Raw genomic sequence first — 22,039 nt, forward strand, 5'->3', positions numbered from 1 at the left:
AGCACCAGTGTTGCTACCAATTACCTGGACTGTGTAGGTCAGGTCAGGCTACCGGTGATGTCAGCGCTGTGTGGGCACAGCGAAAGAGTCAGTCCAGCAGTCATGACAGCATACCTGTGCAGGCATGAGTTCACCACTAAGTTTGCCTTACCCTTACCTCATCCAGGTAACTAGCTGTGATGTTGTCAGAAGGGTGGGCCTTCATCAGCACCCCACCATGCCACACTCTTCTGAGTGAGATACTTCTAAATAATAGTGTGTCAAGTTGAACTATATGACGACCACCCGTTATCAAATTCATTCGTAATCTTCAGTTCTGTGTCTTCTTGCTGTAATTAGCAATAGAAATGGCTACCCTTAAACCAAAGTTTGAGTGTGTCCTAGTAGACTGAAACATTCCCCCACTGCTTTCTGTGTGGTTCTATTTTTAATGCCCAAAGCATATCTCTGAGGTAAGTGAACTTCATTGAATTTACTTCTCGGTAGACGTGTATAGAATTGCACTGTTAATTAAGCACTGACCTAATTTGGCTGGTGGCTGATGTCATATATTATTTTAGAAGATGTGCAGGTGAGTGAGCGTTTAATAATATTGATGACGTTATTAGGTCCTGTAATGGAATTGATGCAGTAAATGTAAAAAAAGGTCTGGTACTTGGGCTTGTTGTAGAGTTTGGTCCCTTGAGCCATATTCTTGACAAGTGATGAGTGGCTATTCTAAGTTATTAGTCCATCTGTGATCATTAGACTTTCCTTCAGTTCAACTCTCATTACAAAGCTAGTCCTTTTCCAGAATCGTTGTTAGGTGGCTAAAATGCCTCAGAGGTATGCGTTTTATACAATGTCGTCAGCATTTCCGAAAAGTGAGATTAACAGTGTTGATTCTCTTTCACAGAATGATATCGTCGCATTTTGACGAACAGCTGAACGTAGCACATTAGGCAGGATAGGAGAGTGGTTGTTACTGGGATCCAGAGTGGATCTAAAATAGTCCATACAAGGTTTGAACTGTATCCATTCTATGGATCAGGCTTTAGTTGGTTCAGGGCACAGTCCTAGGCATGCTTACCTGGGAGTAAGCCTCATGGAAAACAGCGGGACATTTCTGAGTAAACAATTTTAGGATCCAGTTTCATACCAGTAGATTAAGCAAATAAATCTGAAATGGATTAATAAACCAGAGCAAATGTTAAATCCATAAGGCTGTGAGTTAAAGGCAAAGCTTATTATCTTAAGACAGGCATAGGCAAACTTGGCCCTCCAGATGTTTTTGGACTACAACTCCCATCATCCCTGGCCCATCCTGTTAGCTAGGGATGATGGGAGTTGTAGTCCCAAAACATCTGGAGGGCCGAGTTTGCCTATGCCCATCTTAAGAACTAGTAGGGAACGAAGGGGAAAATATTAAAGACGGTCTTTCCTTCCAACCATGTTACTTTCTCCTTGTTTTCTTATTAAATGGTAAGTTGCCGTATTTTGCGCCCTATAGGGCGCACTGGCCCATAGGGCGCACCTAGTTTTCAGGGGGGGGGGAATCAAGGGAAAAATATGATTCCCCCCCCCCCCCGCAGCTCTGGGAGCAGCGGACAGGCTGCACGCAGCCTGTGCGCTACTCCAAGACCTTCTTCCTGCTTTTGCGGGAGGTGGTGGAATCCCCCCACCTCCCAGAAAAGCCAGGAGAAGCCACACACTCTCTAATTGGTTGTGTGGCTTCTGCGGGAGGTGGGGGAATTCCCGCTGCCCCCTGATCCTCTGGGGCTGGCGATGGGGGGAAGCGCTGCTTTCCCCCACCGCCAGCCTCAAAGAGCAGACTCTTCTGGCTTCAGTGAAAGCAACGCGAAGCCTCTGGAGCGCAGGCTTCCTAGGCTTCGCGTTGCTATCGCTGAAGCCAAGAAGCCTGCATTTGCCCCATAGGATGCACACACATTTCCCCATCATTTTTAGAAGGGAAAAAGTGCGTCCTATAGGGCGAAAAACACGGTATCTTGTTCTTTGTTCATTCAATAAAAACGGCATAAACTTGTATATTTTGGTAGTATGAAATTGGGGTACACCCAAACTAGCACAAGCACAGAAAAATTCATACTGAAGAATTTTCCACCCTTCTTCCAGTTGTCATCCACCACACCACACCCTGTGCTGTTGCTGAGGGTACCCTGATCCACAGAAGATGCTTTTCAGGGCTTGCAACAGGGCTACAGCAAGGAGAGAGATGGAGAATTCCCTAGTACAAGGCTGGCTTGTGGTCATGTTAGTGTGGATGTAATACCACACACTTAAATGGAATTGATTTTGTAATTAGCTAACGGGCAGGTGATTGAGCAGCAAAATATTCTTTAATTTACTGCCTCCCTTAACCTATGTACAGAGCAACTAAATGGGAGAAGCTCTGAAATGTAAATTTGGTAAAACGGAGTCTGCTTTGGGAGTTTCTGTGCAATAAAAGCAAAATGAACATACTTGTGTCTCTCGTAGAACAGGCTCTCTATCCGTGGTGTCTCTTTTCACTTTGTAGGCTACATCTTAGAAAGGAAGAAGAAAAAGAGCTACAGGTGGATGAGGCTGAACTTTGACCTTCTAAAGGACCTGTCATATGAAGCGAAGAGAATGATTGAAGGAGTTGTGTATGAGATGCGAATTTACGCCGTCAACTCGGTTGGTATGTCCCGGCCCAGTGCTGCCTCACAGCCCTTCATGCCAATTGGTGAGTGTCAACACACGTTGTGTTACTTCTCAAACATCCAAAGGAGATGAAGAGACACATGGGCACACAATTACCTTCTCTTTCTCCACTCAGTAGGGACACACAGTCCATATTGGTAAGACAGGTGGCTCCTTCTTGATCTGTTTTATCTTTTCTAACCTTTTTCTAAAACCCTCTTCGCGAATGGGAGTAGCAAGGTTCCAATTTCATGAAATTGCTGATGAATTTCTAACTGTTAAAATTAGAGGTGTGAGAGGCAAGCTGGGTCTCGATGAGAGAGGGGAACTAATTGACAGTGACCTCCCATTGCCTCTCAGCTTCCCCCATTCCCTTATGGGTGCAAATATCACCATATCCCACCCAGTGCTTCATTACTCCCACCCCCTGCAGAGCTGCAAGGATAGCTGATTAAGAAAATATCCATGGAATTATTTTCTATAAATAATCATGATGACCCCACAGTGTTTCTATCAGTCCCTGAACTAAAAGCAAACTGTGGGAGTCTTTGAGGGAGGAAAGAACAATCTGAGCGCCTGAGGTAGAACAGCAACAGAAATGACTAAAGTGGTGGTTCAGCTCACAGAAGATCATAAGGAAGGGGACGAGTTTTGTGAAGAAAAGAGTGTGCCACTACAAAACCCCAGCGATGGGCCAACAGAGAACGAGAAAGAGCAGGAGGAGGCGGTTAATTCTGATCTTCAGGCAACACTCAACAGTTGGGCTGTGCAGAGCGAAGAAAGACAAGAACCCCCACAGGAATCAACTGAACTAAAAGGTTCAGGGTTTTCTTGCAATAAGAAATGATATACTTGATTAGAAATAAGGCTCCATCCTACAACTATGGAGATGAGGCACTGGTTTGTAACATGCGTCGTGTGGTAATCCAACCATACTCCTATGTGTGATGCACATGCTTTTAAAGACTGCTTTAAATGTTTGGCTTTAATTATAGTTTAAGAAGTGAGTAAAATGTTGCAGCAGGATGATGTGGGATGCTAACATTAGGTTCTCCATCTGTTATGTGATGTTTATTTATTTTTTTAAATGGTGTTATGAGGTAGGGAACATTCTGTATTTTTGAAATATTTAAAATAATGCACACAATGTGTTTAAATACCACAGCTTTCCCTGGCTTATGATATCCACACACATGGCATTGGGGGGGGGGGAATACTTCAGGTATTGTTATTTTTTCAAATTCACAGAATCTAAGTGATTTGAAAATGAACCAAAATGACTGAGTATCTGTCACTGCATGCAGACATAGGCCCTTTGCAGTCTTTGTGAAATGTTTTGCCAAGGAGTAGAACAGCTTGGTTTTGCACAGGGGAATCTGAAGGGTGGAAATGGTACTTCTTAAATTCACAGCATCTTTAGATACAGGAAAACTTTTCAAAAGGGCAATGCTAGTACCAAAATGACAAATTCCAATTCTGACCATGGTAGGTAATAATCTTGAACTTCTCCAAACTGACCCACACCCCCAAATGTGAATTTCTATAGTTGGTAAAGAAATAATATTTGGATAGTCCTGTACTGTAGGTAACCCAAATATCTGCGGTACCCTGTCCTACATATTCTAGAATCACAGACACAAAACTCACCTAGCCTCACTTCTCTTCACTCTTTCACACATTAGGATAGACTCTGGAGTCCCCCTGTGTCAGGGGTTGGGGAACCTTGGATCTGGAGGTCCAGTGATCCTCTGGGCCTTTGCAATTCTTCCCAGCCTGCACCCCTCACTGCCCCTGCTTTGCACCCCAAGTGTTTTTGTCTGGGTGAAAATCTTAAACTCTTATAATGCCGCTTGCTTGGCTGGATGGAGGGTACAGTGGAGTGGATGAGTTTTGAAACTGCTGTACTGTATAAATTTATATTTGTTTCTCCACTTATTTTTGCCTCTGGCCTCACCCACCACTGGCTTTTGGAGGCAGAGGCAGATTTAGGGCAATGGGAGCAGCATGGTTGCACCAGGTGTGCAGACAAGGAAGGCGCCTTCTCAAAGCCCAGTAAGCACTTGTCTGGCTTTGAGAAGGAGATGTAACAGCTCTGACAGGGTCCCAGAGTTCTGTCTCCTTCCCAAAGCCAGGCAAGAGCTTACTGGGTTTTGGGAATGAGGAAGGAGGGCTCTAGGACCCTGGTAGAGTTCAGCACCTCCTTCCTAATGCCCAGCTTAAGCCAACACCGCAAGGGCTGGTGGGAAGGTGTCAAATGGCCTCACACAGGGCAGCATTTTACCAAGGTCCTCAGGCGGAAAAAGGTTCCCCTACCAGTGTTCACACATGAACACTCTTCTCCCCGGGCTACTGTGCCTGAGAGCAGACAGATGAGCACTGCATATAGGAACTATGGGGTTTTCCACATACCACACAGAAGTTATTGTAGATCCATTAGGACTTATGGATCCTACTGGCGTCATACCTGGGGCCCATGCATACTGAATTTCACTGGTCTCATCAATGTACCCTCGAAGTGAGTTCAAAAACTGAATACATGTACTGTATTCCCTGTCTTAGACCGAAAGCTAGCAGGAGATTGGCATTCCCCTAACTTAGCAGAATTCCTACTACCAACTGCTGTGCACTGATGTGCACTTTTGCTGTGCATCTACTGAATTCAGGACCTATAGCACTAGGCCCACAGCTGCCTTGTAATGATATTCTTTGTTGGCTGCATAAGGCATCAAGGTCTAGTTAGTGGCCATTTGCTGGTTGTGAGGTACAGAAATATGAATTGAATCACTATTTATAATTAGGGTACATCTAGTTATTTTTTTGCTATTTTGCTTAATTATGAAGTCTTATGCTATTTATTAACCTGCAGCATTTATATACCACTTATTTGCACTTCTAAGCACTGTACACAAAAACAATCCTAATATCTTTTTCCAATAGGATAAATGTGAAATAATAATTGTAAGGCCATTTATATAATACTGCTCTTGTGCCTATTATATATCCATATCATTTTGCCAATATTTTAATTTTATCTGGAATGCATTCATCAAGAGCCATTCAAGCAGAAGCTTGGTGTCTCATCCAGTTATAAATTTAGCAGAAAACCTTTGTGTCACAAGAATTCATTCTAGAGAATGCTTTCTAATCTCTTGCTAACGCCTTTTCCCTCCTAATATCTCACTTTGAAGATCAGTAATTGCCACATCATTTGTTTAGCAGCTACGAATTCATGACTGCAAGGACTGTCTATTGTGGGAATGTTTAGAAACTGCAATTAGTGCTGAATGCAGTAGCCTTGCTCCTGACAGGAACCAATCACCAACAGCATTGATTTGTTTTGTTTCTTTGTTTAATGATTTTTAATTGCTCCCACAAGTGGTAAAGTGGTGATACCCCCTGAACTGGATGACTTAAAAAGACGATGAAGCAAATTCAAGTCCTGCTTTTGGGTTTCCAAAAAAACCCCATATGTATCTGGTTGGCCACTGTGAGATCAGGATGCTGGGCTAATTGGGCCATTGATCCGATCTCATTGCTCTTCTCATGTTCTTACTCCAGTTTTCAGTGGAAAAGGGCTCTCTGACTTCAGGTTTACCCTCTAAAAGACAGAAATGGGATTGGAAGTGAAAAAGAAAAGGCACCAGTTCTTAGTAAAAATATAGCACCTCCCCCTCCCCTCAAATATCAGATAGATGTGTTGCCTTAGGCTGCTCACAGTTCCCAAACAGGCCTCAGCAGGTTGCCACAACAGGCTTGTATCCAACCTTCTGTTCCTCACAGGGCTTTTGGAATTGATGGCCTTCACAAGGAGGGAGGGGCTTAGCTTGGCCAAGCTGGTGAAAGCAGCAGTGAGAGGAGATAGCAAAAGCTGAAGTTCTCTTTAATGTCTATAAGTCCTACCCTGTAGACATTGTATTGGCTGCTGAACAGCATCCAATCCCAATTTACCATATAAAGCTCTAGGCTGGATATACAGAACATATCTTAAAAGATCAATCACGTATCCCAATATGAGCCTTGCTATCCTTTGGAGTAAATAAATATTAAATCAACAAAAGTACAATGCAGGACTATGGTCCACATTTTGTGGAAGCCAACAATCCGTTGCAGGGATTCTCTTCGCAGGTAGTATTCTGACAGGTATTTTGCGGTGGTGATCATTTTAACTGGATATAGATTGTATTGCTTGTTCTATCTTGCGAAGTTTTAAGCATTTGTAAGCCATTTTGATAATTTTAATATGAATGCTACAATATATTATTGGCATTAAACAAATAACCCAAAGGCTCTGGATTTTCTATTCTGTTTAGCTCCTCCAAGTGAGCCAACACACTTCACAGTAGAAGACATTTGTGATACTTCTGTGACTTTGAAGTGGAGACCCCCTGAACGAATTGGAGCAGGAGGCTTGGATGGCTACAACATTGAGTACTGTAAAGAAGGATGTAAGTAAGCCCCTGGTGCTTTCGGAATTGTTGTCACATGCACATCATACACTAAAAGCCCAAGGCTTCCCCCAAAGAATCCTGGAAAATGTATTGGGAATTGTATTTCTCTGAGAGATAAACTACAGTTCCAGGATTGGTGGGGAGCCCCATATGCTCTAAACATATTTTAAATGCATGGTGTGGATGTCACCACTTTAACAGTCATGGTTTCCCCAAAAGGATTGTGGGAAGTGGAGTCTGTTAAAAAAACACACGGTGCCAGTGTGGTGTAGTGGTTAAGAGTGGTGGACTCGTAATCTGGTGAACCGGGTTCGCTTCCCCGCTCCTCCACCTGCAGTTGCTGGGTGACCTTGGGCTAGTCACACTTCTTTGAAGTCTCTCAGCCCCACTCACCTCACAGAGTGTTTGTTGTGGGGGAGGAAGGGAAAGGAGATTGTTAGCCGCTTTGAGACTCCTTTGGGTAGTGATAAAGCAGGATATCAAGTCCAAACTCTTCAAACTCTTGCAAGGAGAGCCTTACTAGAAAGTTCCCAGGATGAGTCTTAAAGTGGCTTAAAAGCAGAGCTGCCCACCTATGAGGCAGCAAAAGGGCAAGCAGTGGTGCTACGCTGGCCCCACTGCTTTTACCACCAAGAGAGAGGTACCGTACTCTGGCATGCGGCATTGCCACTTGTCTTCCACACCCCAAGGCAGAGAAGCCAAGCAGCAATATTTTGAGGAGTGTCCCAGCTCCTACCAAGTTCATCGAGAGCCAGGGCATGGTGACATTGGATGTGGAGGCACAGTGCAGAAGCAGCAGGTGGCAATTCCCATTTTGCCTCAGGTGGCAAAAAAAGGACAGCTTGAAGTGGATGGTGTGAGTGTCATCTAGGTTCTAGGATAATCAGTTTAGTCACCTTTTAACTGAGAAAGGAAGCAGCCTTGGGCAGATAAAGGAGATGGAGGATGGTATTGGTACAGAATGAAAAGCAATGTGCATCTGTCTTCAAACATCTGAGATTAACAAAGACAGAAATTTTGTTCTCCAGTAGGGTCAAGCCCCAGAGATTCCCTTTTAAAGGAATTAACCATTACCTATATTTCTGTGATCATCACAATTTTGCATGTCTTTGAAACGTTGTGTGAAGTTGTATCTTATAGTGCATTGGATGCCATGGATGCTTTAGCTGTTATTTTGAAAGCTTTAGCTGTGATTCCAAAAGGCTGAATGCCACCATTCTGGAATATATGAAGCAGTGGTGCAAATAGAAAACATGAGTAAAAATACTTGGGATTGTGCCTTCAGGCATAGTTCTATAAACCTCTGCTTGAAAAGCTTTGCCTAACAGTAAGTGATCTTGCATTTGCAGCCACAGAATGGATCCCAGCACTTCATGGCCTGATTGAGCGCACCTCTGTCCTGGTTAAAGATTTGGTCACAGGAGACAAACTTAATTTTCGCATCACTGCTGTAAACCTGGCAGGTGCAAGTCAGCCAGCTGTTACAAAAGAGCCGATTACCGTCCGAGAGATCTTGCGTAAGTATCTAGGGAAAGCCAGCACTAGAATCACTGAAATCTCACCACTTGGAGATCTGGGGTATGGATCTGTATTAACCTGTGGAACTTTGGTTCTGATATGCAATAAACCGGTATCCCTAATTATTAATACTTAAACTGCACACAGCTTTTAAAAATTACTTTCTTCCTCAGTACAGCTCTCCTTCTCCCTGGGAGGTTACTGTGCATTTATTTCTGATATTTCATGCTTGGTGTGGATTGTTGCTTAGGGGAGTGAGGCCAAGCACCCGGCTGTCAGTCTGGTGAACATTCATGATCTTGGTCATTAATCATCACCTTGTCTGTAGCCCAAGAGTACAAGTGGTCTAATTCAGTTGGCTGGAACCCAGAAAGACGGCTCAACTGATATAACTTCTCAATCCTTATTTCTGTCTGGAGTTCTAAAAGACGTGACCCGGATTCTATTAACACCAGAATGACCCAGAGCACTATTATTAAACTACAAGCACAGGGCATCCCAAACCCAGAGGGACTTACTTAAAGGCAGGGGGATTCAGACAGAGTAGCAGTCATAGATAAAGAGAACCTCCTTCAGTGAGTCAGAAGCAAACAGACAACTCATTATTATCCCCATTCTCCCAGCTGTGATTATCCTATATGTTGTTGGACTCCAACTCCCATCATTCCTAGTCAGCATGAGTTGGGGTTGGGGATGGTGGGAGTTCAATCCGGAGACCTGCAAACATCTAAAACATCAATCACTGGAGACAGCCAACTCTGCAAACCACAACAAAACATTGCAGCATCAATTATTCCTGTCCAGTGTTGCAGCCAGCCATGCCCTAGAACACATCCCAGAGTCCCCTATTATAGGGGTAGGTGATATGTGGCGCTCTGACTAAATCCATGCAGCTGGTAAGGAGGGAAATGTTAACATTGTTACCAACAACCCTCTCTCACCCTCCTCTCTCTCTTTTCCCTCTCCTGAAAGAAAAGAGTCAGGGGTGGTGATCATCTCGGCCCCATGTGGCCCACAAGAGATTATGCATGTTAATTGTATGGCTCTTAACGATGATGGCTGTCTACTTCTGCCCTGCTGTATAAAGAGGTTCCATGACTTCTATTTCTCAGATATCATTACAATATTTGCCGCTGGTACAAATTCATTTGAAGTCAATAATGTATTCAGCTACTGAGTATCCGTAGTAGGATCATGACAGCTTTCTCTCAGAATTTCTTGGATTTCTACAAACTTTAATTGCTCTTCAATTTTTCTGATACATATGACATATCTAGTAAGTTGGAGAAAAAATCCTGACTTCATAATCCTCTGATCCACAGAGCGTCCCAAAATCTGGTTGCCACGCAATCTCCGACAGACTTTAATGAAGAAAGTGGGCGATACAATCAACATTGTTGTTCCTTTCCAGGTACTCGATTTAATCTGCTATTCAAACTCTTCCCTTCAGTCCAGCAATTCCTGGCAGACCACTGTACTTCAGGAGCTCTCCCCCTGCCCCATTCCAGATTTCCTTATTTGTCTAATGGAAGGGTAGCTTTGTGCATCATTAAACACACAGAGAGAGATGCAGTTTCCATTTCAGTGAATAAGAAAACAATGCTCACTTCAGAATAGTCTATGTGGCTTATATAAACCTGGAGTCCTGTGCTTTCCTAGCTCATTCAATTCGACAGTCATACAGTTTCAAAACCTATATATCGGTTTTAAGGTCTGTTCAGATAATCAAATGTTGCTCACTTATTATGGAGGATTTAAATGGCTTTTCTTAAAAGTTGTGTTTGAGAGACTAATCACATTTTCCCAGCTCCCAAATGACAATAGTTTGACACTAACAAATATGCTGTCTCATCCAACCACACCACACTGTGGAGATGAAGTTTTGACATATTTTCAGGGAGCAAATATAGGTCAGAACTATTAAGTCAACCATGTCACAGACAAGACAATTATAAAAGGGATCTGATGTCTTTATGTGTGTGTTATTACGATGTGCAAAAGTGTCAAATGAATGCTATAGGGAGTGAGCAAAAATGAAATAGTTGAACAAGAGATAATAATTTTCTTCAGAAGAAATAGGGGATTAAAGGCACAAACTACTCAAGAATCCACAGCTGGGCAGTAACCTTTATGTGAACCAACCAAAATGTCAAAGAATAGTGAGCAAGCTTTCAAGTTCTCCAGAACTCTTTATCAGGCTGGATGTTATGCAAAGCAGGAAGTGGTAGAGAAGACAAACAAAGAACCAGGTTAGTCTGGGTAACTGCTGGCCTTTATGTTTCCAAAAGTGGGGGCTGGCCATTGCTAGGGCAAGCAGAGACCTGCACTCCCTAGCAGACTAATCCAATCTGCAAACTCCATTTTGAGATTGAGTCTAAATACAGACCTGAAGGCAATAACCAAGCCAATGTTTTCTTGTTTGTTTTGCCCTCTTTCCCTTTCCTACCCTACTGCTTTGTGTAGCATCCAAGCTGAGGAAGAATACTGGAGAATTCAAAAGCTTGCTCACTATATTGTGACATTTTGCTTGGTCCTACTAAAAGTTTAGTCCAGCTCTACATTTTGGAAAGGACCAACAAGACTTCCTTTGCACTTTATGTGCCAAGTACTCAGTAGCTTTGCTTTCCATTTTTTCTTCTGCAGGGAAAACCTAGACCTAAAGTTATCTGGACAAAGGATGGTCAGCCAATAGACTCTAAGGAGGTGGGAATTCGAAACAGCAATACAGACACCATTCTCTTCATCCGAAAGGCTGAGCGCCACCATTCTGGAATATATGAAGTAGAGGTGCAAATAGAAAGCATGGTAGATAAGGCTACTATTACCATTCAAATAATGGGTAAGGAACTGTTTGGAGTCTTATGAATTTCCCATTTAAACACAGTCACTTTAATGCAGGGGTTTGGTGCAGGTGTCTGTACAGCACTTTAAGTACTCACAGGAATGCTCCCGTTCTTATCAAAAAAGGCAAGTGTAGCTGTATGGTGGCTAAGAGACTGAGCTACTTCTAAAATCGTCTCTGCCAGGAACCCACTAGATGGCCTAAGGCATCTAAACCTAAATTTCCCCCCTCCCTAATCTGCAGTACAGTGGTACCTCAGGTTAAGGACTTAATTCGTTCTGAAGTTCCGTTCTTAACCTGAGGTACCACTTTAGCTAATGGGGCCTCCCGCTGCACCGCCGGAGCACGATTTCTCTTCTCATCCTGAAGCAAAGTTCTTAAGCTGAGGTACTATTTCTGTGTTAGCAGAGCCTGTAACCTGAAGTGTCTGTAACCGAAGGTATCACTGTATGTTGATTTACCTTACAGTAGGAGTTTGGAACTGGTTTTGGCCCCTATCTCCCTCCACCAGGCCAAGTTGCCTTATGGCTTCAAACAAAGCCATAAGGGCAAAGACATAGCCCTATGCAAGCATGTTGACCCTATGATCAGATGATCATTGGGGCTTACAAAGTGCCACACACAGGGCTTTGCGAGTGCCTCCAGGTGGACAAAGCAAAAGCCAGGGCAGAGAATGAGACTCTGTACTTTCCATCTGTGCTGCTTGTTTAAACCTTCAAGGTTTAAAGCCAGTTTGAATGAGCAGAGCAGCCTTGGAAAGGGCTTTCAAATAGCCTGAGTTGCATTTTGAAGTCTCCCCAATCAGGGTTTCTCAGTGCAATATCGTGGGCAGGATGCTGCTTGCCAGCCCCTGCCATCTCTCCCCCTCCCCACACATATGTGGTGTCGGTCAGGTGTGCATAGCCTTGCCAGTCAAATAGTGATGCCTGGCCAGCCTGATTGGACCTGCAGGTCAGGATTACAGTTCATGCATGTGAAGCAATTTGACTACTTGAAAGTGCTGTATACAAATGTCAAGTGATATTTTCTTTTGGATGCATGGAGCAGCTTCTGTCACTGAAATGAATGGGAACACCCACGTGTACACAAAGGGTGACTCCCCAGTACCAGGACAATGAACGCCTGCATGCAGTGAATTAAAAAAAGCTGTGACTGCATGTAGCAACTGACAAAAACATGAACTTTATTATCTCTAGCCACCCCCTCCAATGTGGCCCATTTTTATCCAGCCTTTTTGGCAGCAGGAGGCTTGGCAGCAATAAAATCCACAATACTTCAGAACAAAATTTGAAAGCCACTTACACAATTTATAATGAGAGAGAGAACAATGAGTGACGTCACTCAAGCAGCTTAACAGCATCAGTTCAGCTAATTGCATTTTCTCCTTCAGATCCCATAAAAACCAGCTGGCTATTAAAATTTCTTACAAAGGCTATTCCTTGTGTGTGTGTAAATCCTGCTTAACATTGCTGATGCCACAGCTCGCAGCTGTAATAACCAATGTAAGATTAGCGCTGTGAGTTTCTTTCTGCTGCTCTCTAAGATTTGAACTACATAATGTGAAAAAATATCCATAAGGATGCCAGATTTGGATGAGAGCCACAGTACAGGGTGAAAGGCCTAATCCTTTGCCTGTTCAAAAACATGTCGGGCGCCATGAAATCCACACAACACATGTAGGCTGTTTACACATTCCTGCTTATCCTGCATCCAGTACGCTCCCATCGCTGGTTTGGGATGCAGTGTAAACACGGCATTTCCCACAATCCATATATATCCTGTCATTTCTTACAAAATATTGTGTTTTGATGGATTTTCCCCAAACCAGCTTCAATCCAAATTGGGGGGGGGGGACAACCTAGATGCTTTTTAGGTCGGTAATGTGTACACAGAGCCACAGTTTGACTCTAATTCTGGTTTAAGGAAGTTTCAAGTTCAGTGCTAATAGGCAAGGTTTGCAGCAGCATAGCGTATAATTTTAATCCTCAGTGAGAGGCCTGGTTGTCTAAGGCTTGCTTTGCTCAGATTACATTTGTCCCTCCCCAGTACTATCAACTTTCTAGTTTGATTTTTTGTGTGATATTAATAATAATGATAATAATTTCTAATGTATATAAAGCAGTGATAACAGATCTGTATGATTTGGGAGCAGAAAAGATGAAGGCAGAACTGAAAGAACTGATTCAGTTACTGTGAAGTGGTGTACATATCATTTGGAAGGCTGAGAACCCAGTCCAACATTCCCAGGGGTAACTAGTGAATTCCTCACAGAGCATTTGAAGAGTCTGTTAGAGAGCTAACTTTCTTTGACAGGTGTCTTGCTAAGAAGGGATTAATGGATGTAGCCAATAGACATATGCTACTGCCTTTTGGATTCAGACATAAATTAAAGTGACATGCTGGACTGAATTTCAAGAGAAAGTATTAATTATTCTAAGCTTCCAAACAACCATAGTTACAATAAATGAGAATCTTTGTCAGTTATGGCAATGCTAACAAAAACTGGCATTCATTTGCAAATTGCTGCCAAAGTGGGAGCAAATAATGGAGCAATCTTAATTGGAGATGTCAACCTTAAATGTCTGTGGAAGGTATGTGTGCATTGATCTATACAGCAGTCTGCAGGAGTTAGTCTTTATCTTGCCAATATTGTTTTGGGACACTGGCTCAGTTAACAGAACATTTTTGATGTTTGTCTATTACCAATTAGTTAGCAGTAGACCATTTAAGTCTTGCTCCTTTTTCTTCCTGAAAATACTGAGTGGTAGATCTTGAATACCTTTTCTATGACTTTCTGTAGACAAGCCTGGCCCCCCTCAGAATGTGAAGATTGTGGATGTGTGGAGATTCAATGTTGCGCTGGAATGGAAACCACCCCAGGATGATGGCAACGCTCCAATCACAGGATACACTGTCCAGAAGGCAGACAAAAAAACAATGGTAAGGGTAATGGGCTGAATGAGTGTATGAATCCACCCTAAAGTATGTACAGTGAAACTGTAATACCTTGAGTCCTAGCTCATGACTCAAAATCATCTCAGCAGAAGAATGGTGGTTTTGGGCAATTGCACTCCATACAAGTGGCTAGCTTGGAGCTGCACAATATATAGAAGCGGAGCATAATTGAGAAGCCACACTTGGAATATTTATCCATGATAAATTACAAGATTCGTTGTTGTTTAGTAGTCTTAGTCATGTTCGACGCTCCGTGACCCCATGAACCTGGGCATGCCTTGGAAACTCACTTTCTTCTCAAAGCTTCTCCTTTTTATGTCCATGGAGTTTTCCTGGCAAAATACTGGAGTAGTTTGCCAGTTCCATCTCCAATTACAAGATAGGCAAAAGCAAAAATATAAGATGTAAGAAACTCCCTCCCTTCCTATTTATGACTTTAACATCCATGACTGGAGGTCTTGATGAGAAAACACGAACATACTCAGTGCCAGTCACTGGATTTATTAGAAATTATTCCTAACACAGCGGTTGCCAGAATTCTGGGTTGCCAGTCAGGCTGATGAGGAAATCCCACTGTTTCCACTACCCCTCCCCCAGCTGCACCCCAGTATTTCACCTGCCTGTGTTGAACATGTTTTGGAGATTCTACATAATGTTCCAAAAATCCAGACTGTGACCTTCACAAGATCTGATTTTCTGACAATGGATTATTTCATTTCAGGAATGGTATACGGTTTTTGAGCACTATCGGCGCACTAATTGTGTAGCATCAGATTTGATCATGGGAAACGAGTACTATTTCCGGGTCTTCAGCGAAAATCTATATGGGTTGAGTGAAAATGCTGCTAACACCAAAAATTCTGCCTACATTAAAAAAACAGGTAACAGAGAGTACCTAAATTGACGTTTTCAGGAAGGGGATCTGAGGAACTAAAGCAAATTATACTGGTTGCAAAGCTATCAAGTTCTCTGGCCTTATTGGTAAATTAAAAATCGATAAGTAGTTGGGTCACAGGACTCAATTTGAAACTGATTTTCAAATGAAGATATGTATCTTGTTCCTAAGATTGTCCTTTGACTGGAAAAGTGACCAGTTTAATAAGATTTCTAGGAAATTTGAAGTGAATTTGGTTAACATCTGTTCTGGGTAAATTGTAGAAAGCATTTTTAAAGATAACATTATCATGCAAAATAAAAAAGATTCCTTCCAGTAGCACCTTAAAGACCAACTAAGTTAGTTCTTGGTATGAGCTTTCGTGTGCATGCACACTTCTTCAGATACACTGAAACAGAAGTTGCCAGAACTCACAGCAATCAGCAAGTTGCCAGATCCTTCTATATAGTTCTATATATCATTATCATGCACATTATCAAGTCTTGCTCAGGAAGAATCAACTTGCACATTGTGGCATAAAAAAAAATATTCACATAGTGCATAGTTGAACTGTAGGTAAGCTTAAAGTTGGTTTAGAAACTGCCAACTTAAAGACTGTTTTAATGAACTTAAATGTGCACTGCCTGGAGAGAGAGGCACTGGTCCTGTTTTGTTTCTTGTGCAAATAAAGTTCATTTCAGATGGGAAAAAGACAATTAGATAAATTCATAGAGGATAAGGCTATCAATAGCTTCTAGTCATGATAGCTATACTCAAGCCCTATGTTCAGAAGCTTCATGCTTCTGTATACAAGTCATTGGCGAATAAGAGTAGGAAAGAACTATTGTGCTCAAGGATGATGTGGCATTCAACCAGGGAAGGGGAGACCCATCCCTCCTTTGGGTAGCACCATTAGCTATTTGTTCCTATGACAACATGGTCAATTCTTTGGTAATGCAGAGAGGTTGCTTAATTGACTTGGCCACGGCCATTATCTTAACAAAGGATTTACCCACGCTTCCTCTTGTGCTGCTGCTTCTCCTCCAACCCCTCCCAGGGAAAACGGCTCTTTAGCACTCATTCAGAGCAAATGGCAATTCAGGGCTTATTCGGATTGAAATTTGCTCCAATTTACAGCTAAGAGCTGGTTTTCCGTGGAGAAAGAGTAGGGTAATGGGAAAACTGTTTAGACCTGTGCTTTTAGACATGAGACAAGTGGACAAGATCCTTGATATGTGTTGAAATAATACAGGTTTCCTGGAAGGTAGTTTTCAAAAGCGGTGGTATTTGATGATTAGCATGCCATTGTATTTGGTCTTTGACAGCTGACATGGAATGGAACTTTTTGTTCTTACATTATTTGATAAGTAACATACAATAACCATTAGTATTTGATAGTTGCCTGCCAAACTCACAGCAATCAGCAAATGCAAACAAGGCTAACACATTCCAATTCATAATCTGTAATGCAAGGTAGAATTTGGCCTTGAAATTTATCATTCATAAATATAGATGGCAGAATTTCAAAAAATTCCAAAGCTTATTATAGCATGATGTGGGAGGAATGTGTGAAAGCACAATGTGGGAAGAGTAACAGCTAGTTCCGAACCTTCTGCCACTCCAAGGAGACCTTAAACAAGTGTGATTCTGAATGGCTGGAGCCAACAGGGGGTAGGAATCGGATGAGACCCTGCCCTATTGATGCTCCAGATGCTAGATATAAATGGCCAGCATTCATTCCTACAGGGAAAAGGAGAAGAGAGCCAGCATCAAGGAGTAGGACAGGGGAAGTGAGTGAGTGAGTGCTGCAGAGAGGTATAGGGGGGGGGCAGAGGAATTTAGGAGTGGAGAGCGCTGGAGTCTCCTGCCCTCTTGCTTTTTCAGCTAGGAGCGCAGGAGACCTGGAATGAAGGGGGATGCAGTGATAGAACACAGATGGAAAGGGGAAATGCTCTGGAGCTCCCAACCCATTCATATTAGGTTCTCCTACCCATGTTCTAAATAAAGGCTGCTGCCTCGCTGATATGTCAAGAGAGAGAACCTTAGAAGATGTTCCTTCTCTTTAAAAAAACAAAACAAAACCCTGAAGGACAGGCAGAAGATATCATCCCAGTTCTTAATATTTCAGTACAATTTCAGCTGCCAGTTTTCAAATTATGTTAAATCATGGGCAAGATTAAAAGTGTGCTTCTGACTTTGTTTCTACCCACCCTAAACTACAGGCACAGATTATAAACCCCCCAACTACAAAGAACATGATTTCTCTGAAGCACCAAAATTCACTCACCCTCTTCCAGATCGCTCTGTGATCTCTGGGTACAATGCTACGCTCAGCTGTGCTGTAAGAGGAAGCCCAAAGGTACACACACCTCTTTTCTCAATATGCAGTTAAGTGAGCGAGGGGCACATTGGTACCCTTAGTGAGCAAATAATGCCATTATTCCAGTTGACTTGGCTGAATAAATTATATTTTTGAAGCGGGGGGGGGGGAGAGCTTACAGGCAGGTGGACCAGAAATGGGGTGGGTGGGTTGAGGAGAGCTGCTAAATAGCAGGGAGATCTCGAGAGAGAGCAGTTGAAATACTCTTAACTGCAGCGAGCCTATATGCTGATATTGCAAGATTTCAGGACCAGAAGTCAGCCTAGACATTAATTAATATTAGCCGCAGCTGCTGCTGCTACTATAATCCACCCTTCACTATCAGGTGCCAGGCCAGCTTACAACATTACATTTCTAGGAAGAGCAGAGAGCCTGCACACCTTGTGTGGAGAGCAGCAGGAAAAGAACAGGGGGTGGAATTAGAGTGGGCTGCAGGAACAGTACTGACGCATAATAGAAAGTGGTTGGATACAGCCAATGAAAAGTCCTGTGGTATCTGTTGACTGAAGAGGGCTAATAGGAAGAGGGCTTTCCTGCTGATGGACTCCCCTCCCCTTTTTGAGGCATTGGTGGGCCGGAACCACCTCCTCAGCAGATCCCCAGGTCTTCTTCAGCTGCACGTTTCAATAATTTTTACTTTGCAAGGTATTCCTTGGAACAAAGCTGCTCAGGTGAAACATTTGTCTCTTATAAGGTTCAAAGAAATGTAGGTATTCCACTGGTTAAAAATAAACTCTCTCAGTTGGTGGTACCCCTCACCCCATGTTTCATCTTTGCTTTTCCTATTATCATATACTTAGCCAAAAATCTTCTGGTTCAAAAACAAAGTGGACCTTTCTGGAGATGCCAAATACCGCATGTTTAGTAAGCACGGAGTGTTGACTTTGGAAATCCGGAAGCCCAGCCCATTTGATGGAGGCCTCTACACTTGCAAGGCTGTGAATGAATGCGGTGAAGCTGAAATAGAGTGCCGGCTGGATGTCAGAGGTAATAAGGAGGATGCCACACACTCAGTACTCTAAGCTTAAGCAAAAAAAAGTGTCTCCAACATTTGAGGGGTCCCTTTAAACAACAATAGCTAACTAGTGGGGTTCCTTTGGGGTCAAAAGACAGCTTCAATGTTTCTTCCATGACTCGAGTAGGAATGAAGCTGTTTCATAAGAGTGAATGTTGAGCATAACCAATGCAGAGTTGACTGGATTAGATGCTTCCTTGCAGTTTATTAGTCTGTCTTGGAGCCAGGTAGGTACATTACTCATTGTTGAACTTTGCTTACATAGCTTTCAGCATTGTTTCATAGGAGCTTTCCTATGCAAATTCCAATCCACAGAAGAGGGTTGTAGCAACCAGTAACATGCAGAGAACAAAGCTGTGGGCGGTGCTCCCAAAATGTATACAGGGCTATGTCTATTTTCTGTGCATAGCAAAATACATGGATATGTATTGTGTGCATCTTCATTTGCAATAAAGGGTTGAGGCAGACAGTATTCAATTATGCTGACCCCACTCCATTCACATATTATATAGGCCACCTTACCTGTATCCAGTGACATCCCATACTGCACAAGCAAGTCAACTGCTGGGTAAAGATGACTGTGTCAGGATAAAACATGATGGGTAGTGGAGAGTACAGTACTTTACCCACACACAAAGTAGGTCTTCCCATATCTGGAGGGGCTGTTGGCTGTCCCCCAGATTACAGAGGCCTAGCTGGCCTCAGCTAGGCTACAGCATTTAATGTCACCAGTCCCACGCTGTGGAACCCTCTCCCAGCAGAGATTCAGGATGCACCCTCGCTTTTGACTTTCCAGCATCTCTTGAATACCTTTATTCATGAGCATAGCCAGGATTTTTGTTGGGGGAGCAGAACCTCAGATTTGTATTGATTTTGATTTATTTAGGGGGGCAGCTGCCCCCCCTGCTATGCCCATGCCTTTTTTAGAAGGGGTTCAATTAACTCTTCACTTTAATAATTCTATATATATTGTTTTTTTAATGGTGTTTTGTATTTTGTTGCTGCAACCTGCCTTGATATTTTATAATAAGGCAGTATAGAAATTCTGCTTATAAATAAATAAAAACAGAGATTGTGCTGTAACAGTTTTACCTAGCTAAATCCAACATTATGAGAAATGCAATTACAACAGTGAGTGAGCAGCACATTGTGCTCACAGTCCTCTGGATCAGGGACAGTCAAGTTAATAGTCACTGTTAAGAAGAAAATATAGAATCATAGAGTTGGAAGAAACCACAAGGGCCATCGAGTCCAACCCCCTGCCAAGCAGGAAACACCATCAGAGCACTCCTGACATATGGTTGTCAAGCCTCTGCTTAAAGACCTCCAAAGAAGGAGACTCCACCACACTCCTTGGCAGCAAATTCCACTGTCGAACAGCTCTTACTGTCAGGAAGTTCTTCCTAATGTTTAGGTGGAATCTTCTTTCTTGTAGTTTGGATCCATTGCTCCGTGTCCGCTTCTCTGGAGCAGCAGAAAACAACCTTTCTCCCTCCTCTATGTGACATCCTTTTATATATTTGAACATGGCTATCATATCACCCCTTAACCTCCTCTTCTGCAGGCTAAACATGCCCAGCTCCCTTAGCCTTATACTTCGTCTGGTTGCAGCATTGTCAATTAGTATTTCTCTTTTTGCTTTCTGCAGTTCCACAGTAGAATTCTGAACTAATGGCTGTCATCGATTCCAGATGTGGAGGCAAGTAATTCTGTAGAAATCAGCTGCTTCTGAAGCAGGTGGTTTAGCAGCAAAGGGATGGAGAGTGAGAGAGATAAAAGACCAGACACAAAACCTTCTACTCATTTACAGATTCTGGCTTCTGGCTTCCAGAAACACAAGCTGTACTAGCCCTATGCTTCCTGTAGGGCTCACTCTCAGGAAAGTTAGAATGTGCCTACAGATGCCATCCAATAAGGTAGAAGACTAGACTGTACTAATTCAGAGCACATGTAAGGCAGGTTTTTAATATTCCCCTACACCAAAAAACAAACAAACAAAAGCTACATCTCTCTGCAAATAGAAAATCCATACAGAAGGGACAGGGCCCTGATGTGTTAGCTTACAGGGTGCTTTTTATGTGGAATAGTATTCAAGAATGGCATTCCCCACTTGCAGTCTGAAATGGCACCACTCTCTCCACTATTTCATTCTACTTTCCATGTAGACTAGGCTTTGCAGTAGTCTAATTTATTAGCTAATTTATTAGCTAAATGAAAATGTAGGAGTCATGGTATCTATAGTAAAAAAAAGAGGAAGTATTAATTCACTGTTGAAACATCATACATGCTTGCTTGCAGCACTAAATCCTTCATTCTGTCTTTCAGGTCATACTGGGAATGGAACATAGCAGAAATGCATAAAATAAGTGAATAAAAGACAACCTGAGATTATCTAAGTAACTACTCGTCTTTCAGTGTCTCATTTGTCAAGTGTGCAATGGGGAAAAGAGAATATTTTGTTGCCAAGCAAAACCAGGCAAACCTTGCAACACAAAATTCTTAATTCTGTTTAGTAAAAAAATTCTCAACAGCCTGTTCTAGACCCATCACATGTGCACATGGAATGCACCAGCAAATCCTTCCCCATTAATCCCAAATAGAGGAGCCCTGGCACACACACTTTGTGCACACAGCTTTGAGTTTAGGGAGACACTCTCGTGGATAAGGCAGCACTTTGCAAGGAGCCTCCTCCAGGATAGTCACTTATTCAGCAACAACTGAATACCAGTGGTAGTAGAGGCATCGGTATCCTCAAAAGCACCACACTTAATGTCTGAATTAAAAGACTTAAATAATCAGTACCCTTGATTTCCACTCACAATCCCTTTTTGAGAGTTTCTGGTTGTGTTGTCATGCAGGTTAATTTTTTCTGTGGTAGCATAATATGCCAAACATAATTGTATCATTGCCTATTGTTATTCATTTAAGCTAAGCATTATAGTTTAATACAGTGAAACAAATAAAATCCACAGTGGTTTCTTTCTGAAAGTCTCCTGCTTCACTTAAGCTTCCATTCTAGAGTTCTTTTCACTAGCTGTCAATGTTTTGATAAAAAAAAATGGTTTCAATATACAAAATGCAAAACAAGAAAGCGGCAGTCAGAAGAACAACTCTGTGCAACACAGGATTGAGTTGATCCCTCCCTTGCACTAAAGGCACAGGAAAATCTGCACTGTTACTGTAGCTTATTTTCCTCATTCTAGAACAATGAGAAATAGATTTAGAATGACAATTAGTGCCAGCACCGTCCGTTAAGAGTTTGGGTGTAATCTTCGATACCTCCCTCTCTATGGAGGCGCAGATTGCAGCTATAACAAAGGCGGCATTTTTTCATCTCCGCCAAGCT

General features: G+C 42.6%; 1 protein-coding gene across 1 annotated transcript in view; it reads left to right on the top strand.

The window, feature by feature from the left end:
• The window catches only part of MYBPC3 (myosin binding protein C3), a 73,023-nt gene extending 51,342 nt beyond the window's left edge, over positions 1–21,681 (top strand). The window contains exons 24-33 of the mRNA XM_082242295.1: positions 2,516–2,704; positions 6,972–7,106; positions 8,459–8,626; positions 9,950–10,038; positions 11,271–11,466; positions 14,270–14,409; positions 15,146–15,305; positions 17,521–17,657; positions 18,479–18,665; positions 20,342–21,681. Of these exons, the coding sequence (XP_082098421.1) occupies positions 2,516–2,704; positions 6,972–7,106; positions 8,459–8,626; positions 9,950–10,038; positions 11,271–11,466; positions 14,270–14,409; positions 15,146–15,305; positions 17,521–17,657; positions 18,479–18,665; positions 20,342–20,352 (1,412 nt within the window). The 3' untranslated portion in view covers positions 20,353–21,681. The remainder of the gene's footprint in view (positions 1–2,515; positions 2,705–6,971; positions 7,107–8,458; positions 8,627–9,949; positions 10,039–11,270; positions 11,467–14,269; positions 14,410–15,145; positions 15,306–17,520; positions 17,658–18,478; positions 18,666–20,341) is intronic.
• Positions 21,682–22,039: the final 358 nt, after the last annotated feature.

This window comes from Podarcis vaucheri, assembly GCF_965113315.1.
Source record: "Podarcis vaucheri genome assembly, chromosome: 1".
In the NCBI taxonomy this organism is placed as follows: domain Eukaryota; kingdom Metazoa; phylum Chordata; class Lepidosauria; order Squamata; family Lacertidae; genus Podarcis; species Podarcis vaucheri.